This window comes from Aptenodytes patagonicus, chromosome Z (assembly GCF_965638725.1).
Source record: "Aptenodytes patagonicus chromosome Z, bAptPat1.pri.cur, whole genome shotgun sequence".
Taxonomy (NCBI): domain Eukaryota; kingdom Metazoa; phylum Chordata; class Aves; order Sphenisciformes; family Spheniscidae; genus Aptenodytes; species Aptenodytes patagonicus.
The window spans coordinates 84743817-84759988 of NC_134982.1; the positions used below are offsets into that span (position 1 = coordinate 84743817).

General features: G+C 41.5%; 1 protein-coding gene across 2 annotated transcripts; it reads right to left on the minus strand.

The window, feature by feature from the left end:
- Positions 1–247: 247 nt before the first annotated feature.
- Positions 248–11387, minus strand: CCNH (cyclin H). Of its 2 annotated transcripts, none has more exons than XM_076363056.1 (9): positions 11238–11387; positions 10934–11056; positions 9508–9581; positions 9028–9238; positions 8559–8722; positions 6204–6274; positions 4238–4349; positions 3584–3644; positions 248–441 (listed from the first exon to the last, which is right to left on the minus strand). In XM_076363056.1, the coding sequence occupies exons 1-9, from the start codon at positions 11352–11354 to the stop codon at positions 403–405; spliced, it is 972 nt and encodes a 323-aa protein (XP_076219171.1). In that variant the 5' UTR covers positions 11355–11387; the 3' UTR covers positions 248–402. The 2 variants fall into 2 exon arrangements, with proteins under 2 accessions (XP_076219171.1, XP_076219172.1); XM_076363057.1 differs by lacking the exon at positions 248–441 and adding an exon at positions 2435–3275.
- Positions 11388–16172: the final 4785 nt, after the last annotated feature.

Sequence of the window (16172 nt, forward strand, 5' to 3'; positions counted from 1 at the left end):
GGGGAGGACATTCTGCTCTAAAGCACATACAGGTCTGTTACCAGATCTGTCTCCTGCTTGCATTTATCCAGTTCACTAAATGCCCAGTTTGACCCGAGTGTAGGATGACAGCATGGCAGTAGCTAAAGTCACATCTCAAACTGTTCCTGAACCAAAACTCTTCCCTGAGTGACAAATTCCTTAAAGCACACACTTCTTACTCATGCTTGACCTTGAATGGATGAAGGTTTAATGGAACTACAACTAATTATTTTAGCAAAGTCAAATGCTTTATTGCAAAGATACTAAAAACTGACAGAATAAATACCTCATGACACAGAGTAAGGAACCTGTGGCAGGCAGGTTCACACTTGACACCAAACAGTAGTTTCTGCAGTGGCAGGATTCCATCTTCCTTCAAGGTTAGACTGAGTCCACAAGATCATCATCAGTCCACTCTTCCTAATGGAAGGGAGAAAAGCAATGCCTTGAGCCATGTGTGAATTTGGTGGGTTTTATAGTAAGGTGGGCCAGGCAACAGGTGGTAGGTACATGGTACTACTGCACAGGCTGTCACAGAAACTTCTACTACATAGGCCAGCGAAAGAGAATTAAGTAACACAGATCTAACTTTTCACATCTCTGAACTGTGTCTGCTATCGGTAATAGACTTAAATAGCAAGTTTAAACTGATGTTAAATGTAGTGCTTAGCGGTTTGTCACGTCCATGTTACTTGACAGATACACATTTCTGCCGGGACACTTGACCATGCTTATCTTGCACACTCCATTCTACTTCTGACAACCAGGTAGCAATTTTCAGTCCTGGTTAACTTACAAGGCTAGCTCAAACTGGAAATAAGAATTCATGCAGAGCCTACACAGAAGTTAACTTGATGAAATGCATGTTTGTTAAGTTCCCTTTCAGATTCTCATGACGTGCCTAATCTAAGCTCATGGCCAACAACTGCTGAACAACATGAAAGGGTATTTCCCTTCCTTAGGTTCCCCCGATCTGGATTTCTGCTCAAACTTGCTCCCGTTGCTAAACATGAGCACAGTTAAAGGAGTTTCTTTAAGCGTGCCCTAGTCTGTCGTGAGACTCAATTAAGTTTTGATTCCTGGGTTCATTTAAAATGTTTCTTGCCTGCCCTGCGCCCAAGCAATATTACCCAGTGTGCCCCATTGTCTCATGCAGGGAAGAAAATGGAAATAATCAAGTAAATACCTCACAGGGAAGATTTTCTTTTCAGCTAACAGCAGCTAATCCCAGAACATGGGATTGAAAGCCTCCTGGGACTAAGCCCTACTTCTCACTTCTGCAAGTATGCTATAATGCTCATCAAGAACATCAAAAAACCCCCACATACATACACAAAACCCACACCAAAAAAACCCCTATGCTTTTTATGACCAGGATTTAGTACCTAACAGAAGAATTCCATGAACAGAAGGCTAAAAAATACTTTAAATAGTGGTTACTAAGCCCTTTAACCTTAAAGCTAGTTATCCATGCCTAGTCTTAAAGTCATGGAGGTCCAGTCATTTTAGCAGCCCCTTTTCAGCAGCTGTTTGAGGTTTAGCTCATGCTTCTTCATTATGGACAGCTACGTAGAGATTTCCACAAGAGCTCACATTGCAGCCTTTTACTAATACCTTGTGCTTTTTATGGGTTCATTACTTTGGCAGCTGAGTCATCTGTGCTCAACCAGTACCCTGTGTGTTTCTTCTATCATTTCAAATTGATGAGCTCTCCATACCAGTTCTGGCCTTGCTGTGGGTATTAACATCAGCTATGAAATCAAGAAACAAAATCTTACAAGTAGATTAGAACAGATTGTGCACTTCTATATTACAGCCTAATTACTTACAGCTATAAATATTGTTAATATCAGCTAGCTGTAGGATTAGTGAGGTCTCAAGGTTTGAGCAGTATGCACATACTACAAGCTTTCCAAAAACGAAGCACACTTTTTCCTTTATGTCCTGGCCAGCTCAGGTCTGCTCTTGCATGTGATAATTACTCAGAAATGAGACTATGCAAGTACAAACCCTTGGCAGTTCATATACATCAGTATTTAAAAAGCCTAAGTTTCAAGAGCAGTTAGAACTGTGCAAGAGCTTATTGTGAAATGCTGTACAGTATGTGAATTTATGCAATTAGTTTATTCCTTTGGAAAAAGAATTGTGAATATAAATTAATGAGAAACCCCAAAATCAAAACTGCCTCAGACCATAGTAGCATAACTAAAATAAGACCCCCTTCAAATTAAACTGGGCAGGGAGGAAGAAGTGAGTCTCCAGAGGTTAGGTGGAGCTGTTCTCTAAGTCATTTTGTGAGAAAGTGAAAAGTTATGAAAGTGCTAGTTTTACGGAGTTGCCAGTTTCGATATGCTTTTTAAGACTGGCATTTGGAGTAAACACTAGTCAAAGTTTTTACAGCATTAAATAGTTATCATGAAATATGCTTGAGGTTCCACATTTTATTAGAACATACTTTCAATGCTGATTTTACATAATCTTGTTCAAATAATTTTTTAGGTTCTAGTTTGACATTATAGCATCAACCCACTATGATAATTTATAATAGCAAGACTCCTTGAATTATAAAAACCCACACATCCTGCATTTTATGTTAGATTTTGACAGATGACCCTCTTCAGCTGTTAGCAAGTTTTTCTAAATGCCACACTTAAGGTGTCCTGGACTATCAGGATGTGCAACGTCTTCAGTATCAAGAGAAGTCCAGTTAAAAAGGGTTCTTCACACAGCTATTCCTCCACCAGAACGTATTCTCTACAACTTCCAGACAATGTTACGAGTGAAAGCTCTGAAAGGTGTTCAGATTAGATCTGAAAGATTACCTTAATTCTGTTTTCATTTGTTAAGTCACCCTCCTCAGTCTACCTCCACCTTATTTATACTTGGTCTTATAACCTGAGGTACTAGCTACCCATCTGTAATTTATGCAAGCCTTGCTAGCAAATTGGCTGACATAGAAATTTAGTCCAGCAGCTGACTTCTGCTTTGTGCAAGAAGCCAAATAAAGAAAATGAAAATGCTGGCCAGCACAAAAACCACCACATAAAACTTCCATGAAAAAAGCCTGCTTGAACGTATTTCAGCATATACTCATTTATTTCATCCACATTCTGAGGACTGAGTTTCCACCTGTAGAGCTAGGATTTCTCCTCAAGTGTTCAGTTCCTGGCCTTCCAAAACGTCCTTTCATCACGATACTTCAAATCTCAGTTTCACAGCTATTTCCCCTCACTGTCATCATGGAGTTTCACATGCTGGAATTATAAGTACTAAGCTTTACATTGTTCTGTGGTTGTTCCACAGTTTGTCAAAAGACTTTCAAAGCACAGGAAACAGCAGGATTCTTCCCCCTCCCCACAAAAGATGGGGGTATTTAAGAACACTCCTAAACACAGACTAGTACAGACTGGCTCATTTTTAAAAACAAAGTTGAAAAAGGTTCTGTCTAAGCAACACATAAAAGAATACTAACAGATGCAGAAGTTTGTCTCGGTAGCTGTGTCACTTTTGTCTTGGCAGTTACAAGTGGAAAAACAAGTACTTGTACAATAGGTTTACTGACCTCATCCATTTTAGATTTCTTTGCGACATAGTCATCATCTTCATAACCTTTCCTCTTCTTCCTAACCCCCATCCAGAAAAAAAAGTGAAATGTTTAGTTATTTTTATAAGAGTTTCCTTCTTTGACCACAAGATTAGATTATGGACGTATTTGTGACATAAAAAACTACCGAAGTCTCAACTAACAGCTTGCTGGAAGTTCACACTGGGTACTAAAGTGAAAAGGGCAGAAAATAAAAATCAGGAAGTCCTTTGCCATCCACATAAGTCTTAAGAAAACATTAACACTTTGCACAATTCTTGTTTTAATCACGTGATTTTAAAGCCCTTGATTCTCATTACAAATGACATCAAGTGGCCAGACCTTAGAAGCCACCTGGGATTCCAGTTCTGTGTTACAAAACAATCAGTATTACAGCCTGCAGTGCAAATCAGTGCAGAAGAACGTATTTACGTATTACTGAAAGCACTACTTGGAGTCTTGGTTCTCAGCTTCCAGTAGACACTCACATAGTAAGCATGTGAACAGACATCCTTGTGTGTCCCTTTAGATGTTTACATTTTCAGTCACTCACACAGATCAGAGAAAGTTAATGTTTCTATAGCAATAAAAAAGGCAGAAATTTAACACATCAAAGAGTAAGTATCTACTTACGGGTTTGTATTAAGTGAAAGCTCCGAGCTGTGACACTTCTCTAATTTCTGTTTTAGAGCAGCAACCTCTTCAGGCCTTGGCAGTTCGTATTTCTTTATGAGATTTTTCATGCCTACAGTGGCAACAACACAGCTCTAAGCAAATGAAATAATTTCTGCTCCACCTTGTGAATTACACAAGCTTACCAATCAGTAGTATGGCTAATGTTATCGCTCATCCCTCATACTTAAGCTTGAGCCAACAGTTTACCCTCCCTTCCCTCATAACAGGAGCACAGTATACATTTTCAAGCAGGTTCTACTGGGGAGGGGCGGGGGGGAAAGTACACCAAAAAAATCAGAATGCTACACAAAGAAAAAACAGAATCTAAGAAGTTTTGAAATCCACACCTCTGTAAGGTTTTGAAAGCATCATATCTAGTTCTTAAACAGACTCAAAAGACACTACAAGGCAACATGCAACATATTGCAAACAGTTGAGACAGAAAGCTTACCAAGTAAAGTCCATGTATTTGTCAAAGCAAGCATTAGACATTCAAAGTATTAATTCCTCCCAAACTGCTTGCTTACAAAACTTCCCTTCCCACATAGCACTCAAACTTCAGAGCACTGAAGATTACATATGTAAGACTTAACTACCATCTTACATCCAAGGTTTAATTCTAAATAACATCAAGGTACAGCAGAAGCTGAGCACAAAGAACTACACTGGAAGAAGTCATCAGCATCGCTGATTCTGGATTTCCTCAAGGTAAATTATAACGATGTAGAGTTCACGTTACTCTGCTAACAAGCTTCAAAATACACAGGTATTTTTTGCATTCAGCATCGTACCTCAGTCTTAAAAAAAACATTGGTTTCAGTCTTGTTAAGAATGCAAATTAAATTTACAGTTACCCTGCAAGAAACAAGATTTTTTCCTCTACCATCAGTTCTCTGTAAAACTAGACATTTACAGACGCTTCAAAATTTCCTTCCAGCCATTGTATGTTTACGGAAGAGCTGCCTTTGGGCTAAAGCTACCTTCCAGAATAATGCAAGCAAACAGTAAATGATCCCAGTGTTCCCTTTGCATCTCAGCAATGGAAACCTGAAAACTGGATTTGTTAGCAGGAAGAGAAAGGGAAGTTTTATAAATTGAATTTAAATTGAATTTGTAGACCCTGGTGACTTGTACGGTGCATTCACTACTGAAGTCAGCTTAGTCAAAGGACTGCATTTTTAATGCTACCACTTTCCCATTTTAAATGTATGCATGAGCTGAAGCATTAAATAACTGCCTACTGAAAATGTCATATCCCGGCCTTTTCCTTTAATTAAAAAAAGGTAATAATCAATGTACTACATTCCCCATTATCTTAGCTAAACCCTGCTAGCATTCTGGATATTTTTATATATAGAGAAAGAGATATGTATGTATTTCTCACACTAGCAAATGTAAATATCTTTTGAAACATCTTTATGGCTGCAAAACAGAAGCAAAGTATAAATCCTGGCATATCACTTAACATTAATCATTTAGCTTAGAAAAGGTACCCTCTGGTGGTAGAAGTAGTTATGTGCAGGCTTTTGCCTGAAGCTGTAATTTTTAAGACACCGTGACTGAAAAGACTCATTTCATCCTGACTCACAAACCCATTATCTAGTTCCCAAAACAGATTTCTCACTTTTGAGTCAGTTGCTAGCACTTAATTGACTATAGCACTTATGTTCTGAGAAGCATCAGGCCCTTTGCATTTTAATTTTGTTTGTTCATATCATAGGGAAGTCTCAGTGTTTTCTCCCCCGTGCATCCACATGCTAGGTAGTTCATTCTACTGCCCATGTTTTACTTACCTTAAGAATGCCCTGAGGTAAAGAAAACCACTTAAAGCACACCTTTCTGCTTAAAGCTTTTATTGTTTGGGAAAAGCTGTTTTTCTTCCTTTAGAGATACTGTTTATCATATTTTTCCAATGTTTACTTACATTTCATGCCATCCAGTAGCTTGGCTAAGGATGTTCTGTCTTCTTTCAGCATAAGACTTTCTGATAAATAACTGCAAAGAGACATGGAAGAGTAAGTTCTTAAAATAAAGTGTCATAATTATTTGTGGCAGCTACCATTGGTTAATAAAATGTGTATTATTTATTATTTACATCTGCTAGAGCTTTATGATTAGACTTAGTAAGAGCACTTTGGTTACTTAAGTGCTATAAAGTCATAAAAAAGCAAATCTGTCACTTGCAACATTCTTCTTCTGTAAGAATGTGACAAAAGTATTCCCCAGCCATGAAAAGAACCAAAATTCCAACACTGCAGAATTACACATTTGTAAGTAAGCCTCACTGAGTTAAGTCAACTTATGTCTAAGATTCTATGAAATGTCATACTAACATCACGCTATTGCACAGTATGACTGCTGGAAAAGCAAATACTACAGAAGAGTAGCCTTCAGACAGACCAACAGACAGCAAAGCTTGCAAGATGGGACTGCTTCTTTTGGCAGCCGAAAGCAAATCCTAAATGCTGTCTTCTAAGAGTCTGTGGGTCCTTTCCTCTTCCCTCAGAGATTCAAACTTCCTTTTAGTAAGAACATTAATACATACACACACCACCTGGGTAAAACCCCAACACACATGAGCAACAATCCTCACCAAGATCCACAACAACCAAGTAGTTTTATCCCTTCCCAGGAAGTGCACTTACAGATAAACTACAAAAATCCAAAGACTCCAAAGTATATCAATCTGTTCAGTCTGTGTTAACTTCCAACTTTTACTTCATAGGCACACACAGCTTTATCAGTTGCAGCTCCCAGACTGAGGCACCAACCACCATGAAGATGGCAATTGCTATAAGCTGATAGCTGCTCTGTTAGCATCACTGCTCTTGTAGAGCTCAAATTTAAGAGTATTTAACCTTGTGCTGATACCAGAACTGAAGATTAATTTGGAGCCACCTATTAGCCAGAGCACAGTGGCACCTGTTTTTCCTGAAGCTCTTTCAAGACTGACCTATACACTGACATCGTGGGATCGACAGGTCTTCAAACCTTCCATGTTCCATCCCACCTCTGCAGACGCACCTACTCACAGGTCCACAAGACCCCAGCTGCAGCATTAGCTCCTCTCATGTCCAGCAGATAAAACTCACGTAAAACAATAAACGACAAGGTTACAGCAACTGTACGGCGCAGACAAGCGACAAAGACTTGAGTTCTTCATGAATACGCAAAGATAAAGTTCAGATACCTTGATTCACACTCTATCTACAAATTATTCTAGTTCTTTTTGTAAGCATGCTTTTCTGAATTTTGGCACAAAGAGTACAAAATATAAATTCAGGAATGAGATCAACAAGTTTCAAGTTATAGTAAGCACCTGAATGTTTTTACACTATTCTGAGAGGACAGTAAACCCTGTAGAGGATACTCCCACACTGCCTCGTTCTTCTAGAGCAAGAGAGATTTGAGATTCATTTAGAGCAGGTGGAAGGAAACCACCTTTAAAAAGAACTGTTTGCATTTAGCATCAGCCCTTGTTACACTCTAGATGCAAAATGCTCACACAGAGCATCATGTGATTAAAACACTCCAGATAGCTGCTGTAAGTAGCTGTACCTCAGTTGTTTTTCTGAAGGAAAGAATATGTTTTGTCCTTAAAAAGAACCAAACCAAACAAACCATGCATTTCAGCAACGATATCAAAGTGTTTGATAATGCCTTTGCAAACACTAGTGGCTAAACCACAGAAATGAAAGAAGGGGCTGATTTAAAACAGCACCTTATAGTTAGTCCATTTCCATGGAAATTGAACAGTTGTAACAGCCAAATACAGCACTTAATTTCCGCATGCCTAGTAGCTGCCAGCTCAGTGTAATTTCATTTGACTCTGTAACCTTAGATACCTTAAAATTTTTTTTTTCTTCTTCTTTAAGTGATTCTTTAGATGTTTCATACACTCAGTTTCTACTGTATTTCTACTTTCTTCACTCTAATCCTCAAGATGAGTCTGAAAATCCTATGCTGTTCTAATTAGGGCAAAGTCACCAGTCTGAATTTTTTTTTTTTCCTGCTTCCAAAGAAATATAAAAACCAGAAACCAACTAATTGCATTTACCACCTACTTTTTGAAAATAGAGGGGGGGACAGGGTGGGACGGGACCAAAACCACACAAACCAGTATCGCTTCAGCTTTGAAACATACTTAAAGAACACACCAGAGTGCTAACAATCAGTAAATACACACTTCTAATTGTTAAGAATGTCTAGAACAAAATAATTTTATACAAGAAGCAGTAAACTGTTTAAATCATACCTCTAACGAAAAAGAAAAGACTACCTTTCCATATTAATTCCTGCTCTTGAACCACTAGATAATATGGCAGTGAGAGCTATCTGTGAGGGAGTAAAGAGCAGATACGCATCCGTCAGAGCCACTCGACTGAGGAAGTCATCAGCTGTTTTCCTCAAAACTTCAGGATTCTCCAGCATTGGATAGCGAGTCTAAAAAGTAAGTATTTAGGAAAGTAAGTAGCTGTTCCTTGTCTTCTGGATTGTGAGCTCAGAACACACAATTCAACAATATTCTCTAAAGCGAAAAAGTAGCAGGCCATCTTCTTATTCCAAAAATAATCTAAAGTGCTTAAAGACCACAACTAAACCGACTTCCTTGCAGATACTTGCCTATCACTTTAGAAACTAGGTCTTTTAAGATCACAGGCACAAAAGGAAATAAAGTTTTGTAACAACCCACTACAGATTCATATCACATTAGTATACAGAGTATGTAGCATACAAAACAACACTACCTTCAAATCAATTAGAAATCCCTCAAATGGCCTGTATGGATTGTGGACGATGAGATGGAAGTTCAGTTGCTGAATAAGCAGTAGTTCATATTCCAGTATTTGTTCAAGAGCTTTCTCCTGTCCAAGAGGGCTTTCTCGAAGGTTACCAACAAACTGTGCACTGGACACATTAAATTCATCTACTTTACAGGCCAAAAATGCACATGTTAGCCTTGAGGAAGGGAAAAAAAGCAAACAATTGACATATGCAGCATCCATCTTTTTACCAAGAGTTCTGTTCAGAAAGTTTATCTCTTCAAAACACCATGTTCTGAATGCAGCAAACTTTTCTAAATGGAAACTGAAAGCGACCATACTTTGTCTTTACTCATATTTAAGCTCTCAAATTTTCTTCTCATTTTTTCAGGTCTTTACAGATACAAAGATTATATCTCCAATGTTCCGCTCAATAGAATAACTCAAGATGCATTGATAACTCACATTATTATCCGAGGATGATACTCCATCACCGAGTTATTGAGGTAAAAGCGTTTGAAATACATGCAAGCTGTTCCCTAAATCAAAAAAAGGGAGGGAAAAGTAAGTATAGAAGCAAAAATGGATTAAGAAAAAAGAAAAATTAATAAAAAAAATAAAATCACAAAACAGAACAGGCAAGTTTGAATATATACTATAGACATACAGGATACACTAAGGCACTAAGATGCACACAATGACATGTCATTAAGTATTTCAAAGTCTAATACATTTATGCCTGCAAGAGCCTTACAAAATGGCAACTTGATTATCTTTTCCTCCATTTTTAGACATATTTAGGAAAGCAATGCTCAAAAAGCCTACAATATCTTCATGAGAAAAATCTGCTATTTAAATGAAATTTAAAAACGAAAGACTGAAAATATATCCTGAACATTGTGAGCAATCCCAGCCAAGGCATCCGAGTTTTTAGATCAGTAGATTTCCCAACATGTTTAACATTTATGCTTCTCTGTGTGTCTAGAAATACTTCAGTCTGTCAATGCCAAATTTCCAAGCTGATCTGAACGCTATTGGCATGAAAACAGGTGTTTTCCAAAACCACTTCTTGGGGAGTCTGATGCAGCACACATGCTCTGCAGGGGCCACTGCTGAAATATAAGGCCTGGCTCCACAGAGCATGTAACAGCAGCCTACTGCTATGTTTCAAATGCATCTTCAGACAAGACACTCTTCATCTTTGTTATTCACCACACATACCAGAAAGAAGGAGAACTGACAGGGAACAATACAGGTTATACATCTTAACGGCTAGGTGACAAAAGGACAATTTCATCCCCTGCTTCAGCTGTAAGTCCCCACTCTCTTCTGAAACGCACTCTTCTGCGTTCAAGATAAGTCAGTTCAGAGATTTTTTTTTTTTTTTTTCCCTTTGTAGGTTAGTTTACTGCCAGTACAGGTGCTTGAACCAGCTCGCTTTGTGGCCAGACAAGCACCAATGCTTGAGAAACAACTGGACCAGAGAGCCCAACTTCGGGGCTGCCTCCTTTAGCTACAGTGAGATCATTTTATTGTATCACCAATCCATGTATTGTTAGGTTTGTTTCTACTCTTTGCTTAAGGGAGGGGAAAGAAAATGGTTAAAAGGCATCCACGCAAGTGTAACAGCCGCAAGAAACCAATGAAGTTGAGGAATAACTCTCTGTTTTTGAAACGGCTGCACTGCCCAGAAAACAGAAAGAGCTAAAAAGCAGTCTGAAACACGGACTGCAGCACTGGAAGACAAAAAACTTAAAAGATAGCCGTGCTCTCAAGAGTAAGACAAGCAAGCGAAGGAACAAGAGACATGGAGGGGCGCAAAGCCCGCAGCTCCGCTAGTCATCAGACCGCAAGCGGATCGGAGTCACACCGAGTGGGCACCGCCGCTTACCACCACGGATCTCGGCATGGCAGGCTTGAAGACGGCGCAGAAGTCCAGCAACCGCTTTTCGTAGTACTTGCATATCGCCAGCTCCTCGTGGGGCTCCAGAAGGACAGGGTCGCTCTGCTGAACCTTGAGGGGAGCAAAGCGCAGCCTGACTCGCCGGCTGCGCTCCGGCACGGCCGCCTTACCCGCCCCCCCCCCCCCCCCCCCGGTCCTCCCCTCAGAGGCGAAGGGAGCGCCGGCCGGGAGGAGGCCGCAACGGCCCCGGTCGCCCTCCCCGCCGCCCCCCTCACGGCCCACCGCCCCGCACCTTCCCGCTCGCCACCGCTTTGCCGCGGAACTTGCGGTTGGCGTCGGCCCGGCACCGGGACAGCTCCTCCTCGCCGCGGAAGGTCCAGTGCCGCCACTGCGTGCTGCTGTGGTACATGACGGTGATGGCGGCGGCGACGGCGGCGGCGGCAACAACACCCGCTGCCCGCCGTCCGCGCTTTACGGCAGCGCGCTTTGCGGCGGGCGCGGGGCGTGCCGGGAGTTGTAGTTTGGCGGGGGGGGGGGGGTGGCGAGGTGCTGCCCGGGGGCTCGGGGCAGGCGGGGCGGCAGAGGGGAGGGCTGGCAGGCTTGGGCTGCGGGGGCTCGGAGGGCTGGAGGCAGCTCTGGTGGGGGGGGCTGGAGGTAACGAGCCCAGCGGGAGGGGACGGGAAAGGCCCTGGCCTCCAGTGGGGGCAGGGAACAGCTGGAATGGGCCGGAGTGAGGTGCTGCTCCTTGGAGCTGGGACGCTGCTCTTAGCTGCAAAGCACCACACGAAACCACCGTTGATCTGTCGCTGGATCTTCTCATGGAATAAAAAGCTGGCTTGTACGAGTAAGGGAACTGGGATCGGGCCCAGAGGGAGCGCGTGGTGGAATAGGTCACGGTGTAGGAAACCCTGGAAATGAGAAAAGCTCCTGTTTTTGTCAAAACGGCGCAGCAAGAGGGCTTCTTGCCCGGCATGAAAGCTGTGCGTGGCGTGGGGAGCCAGCAGCCGTAGCACTGTAGCGCCAGCAAAGGCAAGACGCCTGCTCCACTTCCACCGCGCGCCCTTGGCGGTCTTGTGGCCTCCTGTGTCCGCGCGTGGTGCGGAGGTTTTAGCTCGCAGGGGTCCGACTTGCCTCACGTTGCAGTAATGCGTGGCTACAAAATGCAGCTTCACGTTCGTTCAGGCTTTTTAAAAATACCGTGAAGCATGCTGACATCAAAAAAGAAATTCACTGTTCGGTTTCCATCCATGTAGCTATGAAACCGTGTACTTTATGTACATAAAATAATAATACTGTTAGGAAAAAAGAAAGCCGGGAATCCTTTATGTTATACCAAATGAAATCAATCTTGGTGGGTTCTCAGAGAAATACGTGAGAAGTAGTAGTCCTCCAGCAGTTCTTCCAGTCTGTAGTTCTGTCTCATATCGGGGTTGGTTTCGTTACTGTTAATCATATCCAGTAGGTTGATGTATGGTTTCCATAAATATCTCTATGAAGGTGATTTAGCAACTTGTCATGGCAGCTTGTCCCATCGCTTCACCAGTCATATGGCTCTCCCCAGTATTTTGAATATTTTCCCTGTTGCCGCCTTCATTTTTGATAATTATTCAGCTTCTTTTATATAGGCAGGCCAATGTCATTGACATTTAGATGCAGACACCTGAGTTGCTATTCAGTCTCTTTCTCTAGACAGCACATGCCCAGTTGTCAGAACTTTCTTTATGCTGGTCTTACCTTGCAAACTTTTTGCCATTCTTATTTCTTACACGTTTTTTCACCATTGTTTAAAAGAGAAAGTTAAAAAATGAGTTACAAAATTACTACGGTTCTGGCCACGCATTCTGCTCCTGCTACAGTATGGGTTGACCCCAGCTAACAGCCAAATGCCCACACAGCCACTCTCTACCCTCTCTTGCGGGATGGAGAGAAAATAGAAGGAAGGCGAGAAGGCTCATAGATTTAGGTAATGACAGATTAATAGCAAAGGCAAAAGCTGCACATGTGAGCAAAGCAGAAAAATTAATTTATTCACTCTTCCCGCTGGCAGCGTACTCGCTGGGGAGGGAGTATTGGGAGTCTTGCGGAAGATGTTGTATTTGAGGAGTTGGTGATATTGGGCAAGCCACGTCTGCTCCACTGAGTGTTGTACAAAAGGCTTGAGAAGCCCTTGTGTTAGCATGAGCAGCCGCTGCACAGGAGTCTGCTGGAGTGCCCTGTGCTGGCCCACACCGTGCACCGGTGGGTGGTACGACAGAGGTATGACAGAGGCCTCCCAGCCTGTCAGGAGAAGATACGTGACTTTGTTTGTTACACAAAATAAAAGGCACCACGGTATGGGGGGGAGGAGGAACTTCTCCGCGGGTGGGATCTGCACAGTGTGCTGCAGGAGAATCCATCTGGGGTCTGTCCGATGCTGCACGAAGTCGAGGTTCCCAGTGGCTGAAGGAACGTTAAGATTTAATTACTATTTACATACTTCTTTTTATTCTATCTTATAAAAGTAACTATTTTATTAAGCTGTTCATTGTTGTGCCTTTCCTATGGAGATGCAGGAAGAACCCTGCACTGTCTCTCTCTGACCTCCTTCCCCCAGGTACAGAACAGAGTCGAGAGGGAGGACGGGCACTGTGCAAGCGCTGCCCAGCATGAACCAAAACGCTGGTGTCTTACCAACACTGTTTTAGTCACAAACGGAAAATACAGCACCATACGGGCTGCTATGAAGAAAGTTAACTTCATCCCAGCCAGACCCAGTACATACAGGTAGGATGATCTAGAGCTGAGATGAGAGGTTAAAAATTCAAGTCTATCTGAAAAGTTCCTCAATGAATAATAAGAACCCTGGCAAAAAGCACGTGATAAACTTTTGCAGAATAGCAACACTCTCTCTTTCTCTTTCAGTTTTATCCATGTAAACCTGCAGGTTCGTACTACTCCCTTCGGTTTCTTCAATAGTCTCCTGCTCCCCCAAAATAATCATCACATATCAGATCCAACTAAGTTATGGAAGCAGCATTTCATAGCCTCTCTGCTCTAGCAACCAAAATTTAGATACTACTGCACTTGTATTTGAAGTATGTGAGATAAGTATGTTAAGCACATGTGGATATTCGCAGGGTTGGTAGTTAAAATGGTTTCTCACGGCCTGAGATGTCAAAGGTCCTTTTCCTAAACTACATAGGAAATAGTTTTATTGTCTACGTAGTAAGAACCTATAATTTCTTTGCCTTAAATTGCAGCAGTTGAACATCTCTAGTTTGAAATCAGAGCAAATCTGATTTTCAAGAACCATAGATATGAAAAATACCAAAAGAGGTACACGTTTTTGTTGTGCATCTAATCATAACAGTTCCACAGCAAATTAGAGAATCGTAGGAATTGCGTATGTGAATAATCAGCCAATTTACTGAGGGAGCATATGTCATTTCACATCATCACTGTTAGTGTAAAACATATAATAGAATGACAATTTCTGAAAAGGAAAAGCGCAGTAGAGAGGATAAAGAATTTTTTTTTTTAAATCACTGATTTTATACCTTTCATTTTTCAGAATCTGTACTTCAATGGGGTATGGGTTTAAGGATACCCAACAGCTATTGACTGTATTGATTTTAGTCCTACATTGACTTCAGCTGGTGTCCTGCATTATTAATGATTCTAAAATTTAGGCCGAAAGTGGAGAAAGACAGATTTAGATAACACATTTGAAAATGTAACCATAAAATACTCAGCCAAACCTTTGGCAAGTCTGTTACCAAGCCATGTGCAGAACCAAGAATTTACTGTTTCTAGTGCTGTGTTTTGACTATAGCATTTTTCACAACCTTTTTACCTACAACACAGTTTTAATATATTCTCTCGTAATTGAAGAAGTTAATAAAAAGGAGAAATGATGCAGTGTGATTTTTGTGCAAGTAACAATCTACAAAGAATGGTACAGAATACACTAATAAAGTGCAGGGAAGGTATAAAATAATTTGTTACTAAAATCAGAAAGGTAACTACAAGAGCTGAATGTTTTTTGGGAAACTGAAGTCTGAAGCTCTAAAACACAGCAACTTAATTATGAGATGCAGAACCATGTTGGGCAAAGTATCCATAGGCAGCCATGAAATTAGAGGTATGGTCTGAATTTTCATAAGTAGCTATATGTGTTATTAATCAGTTGCTCTGTTCAGTCAAATGTAAACATTTGCAGTCTGTCTTTTATTCTGGTTTTAAACATCACATGTGCAGGGATATTTGCTCAGAATTATGCCAGTCGTGAAATAACAGAGCAAACCTTGTGAGGTAATAAAAGTTACCCGGTTGCGTAGGCATTTGCAAATGTGCTTAGCAGTTCCTCAGAAAAATTACCTGAAAGCGTAAATAATGTCCACCCCCTAAATATTATAAACAGAGCATAATTTACGTGCTTGTATCAACACGCGCCACAGAGGTATTCCTCCTGATGCGGTGTCTGAGCGGAGCTGGAGTGCTCTTTAAGGACAAAGTTTCTCCCATACCCATTTGTTGAAAGGTAGGAGTTTCCTTGAGAACAGTGCTGATGAAAAGTGTGATGTGAGGTAAATGGTCTGAAGCTTGCCTGGGGAGCGCGCTGCGGTTTGATGATAGGGTAGGCTCATCAACGTGGATACAACTTGCTGAGCAAATACGTGTATTTGCTATACATAGTCTATAGGGTAAACCTCCCCTGGTGCTTTCCTCTTGGATGGTCAGGTTTCCCCAAAGGCTTCCAGAACTCGGTTGTATGGCAAGGAGCAGCACTGACTTCTGCGGGAGGAAGTTTAGGAAGGCAACAAACGGTAATCCTCAAGTCAAAATGAGACACATTAGCGTCCCTGAGATGGCATCTCTTCCTCTCTTTCTGTGGCCTCTTCCAGGTTTGCAATTCTCTGCATCCTTGGACTCTTCCTTTGCTTCTGGTTCCTGGGAGCTTTCCCCCTTCAAAGAAGCCGTGGGTTGAGTTCAGTCACGTTCTCATGTGTGAGGTCTTCTTGTGACTCCCTACTCCACCCATTCCCCAGGGAGGTTCACGCTCACCAGCCGAGTGCAGGGAATTTTTGTTTGTCATGTCCTTTTTGCATGAAGGGAGATGGGGTGGAATGGGCCTGTGGCACGGGACTCTCATAGAAAAGTAGCTGATAGCTTTCCAGAATCCCAAAAATGTTCTGCCCCTGCTACATACCAGGAATAAGTGAGTAGCCCACTATTTAAATTCAGAATA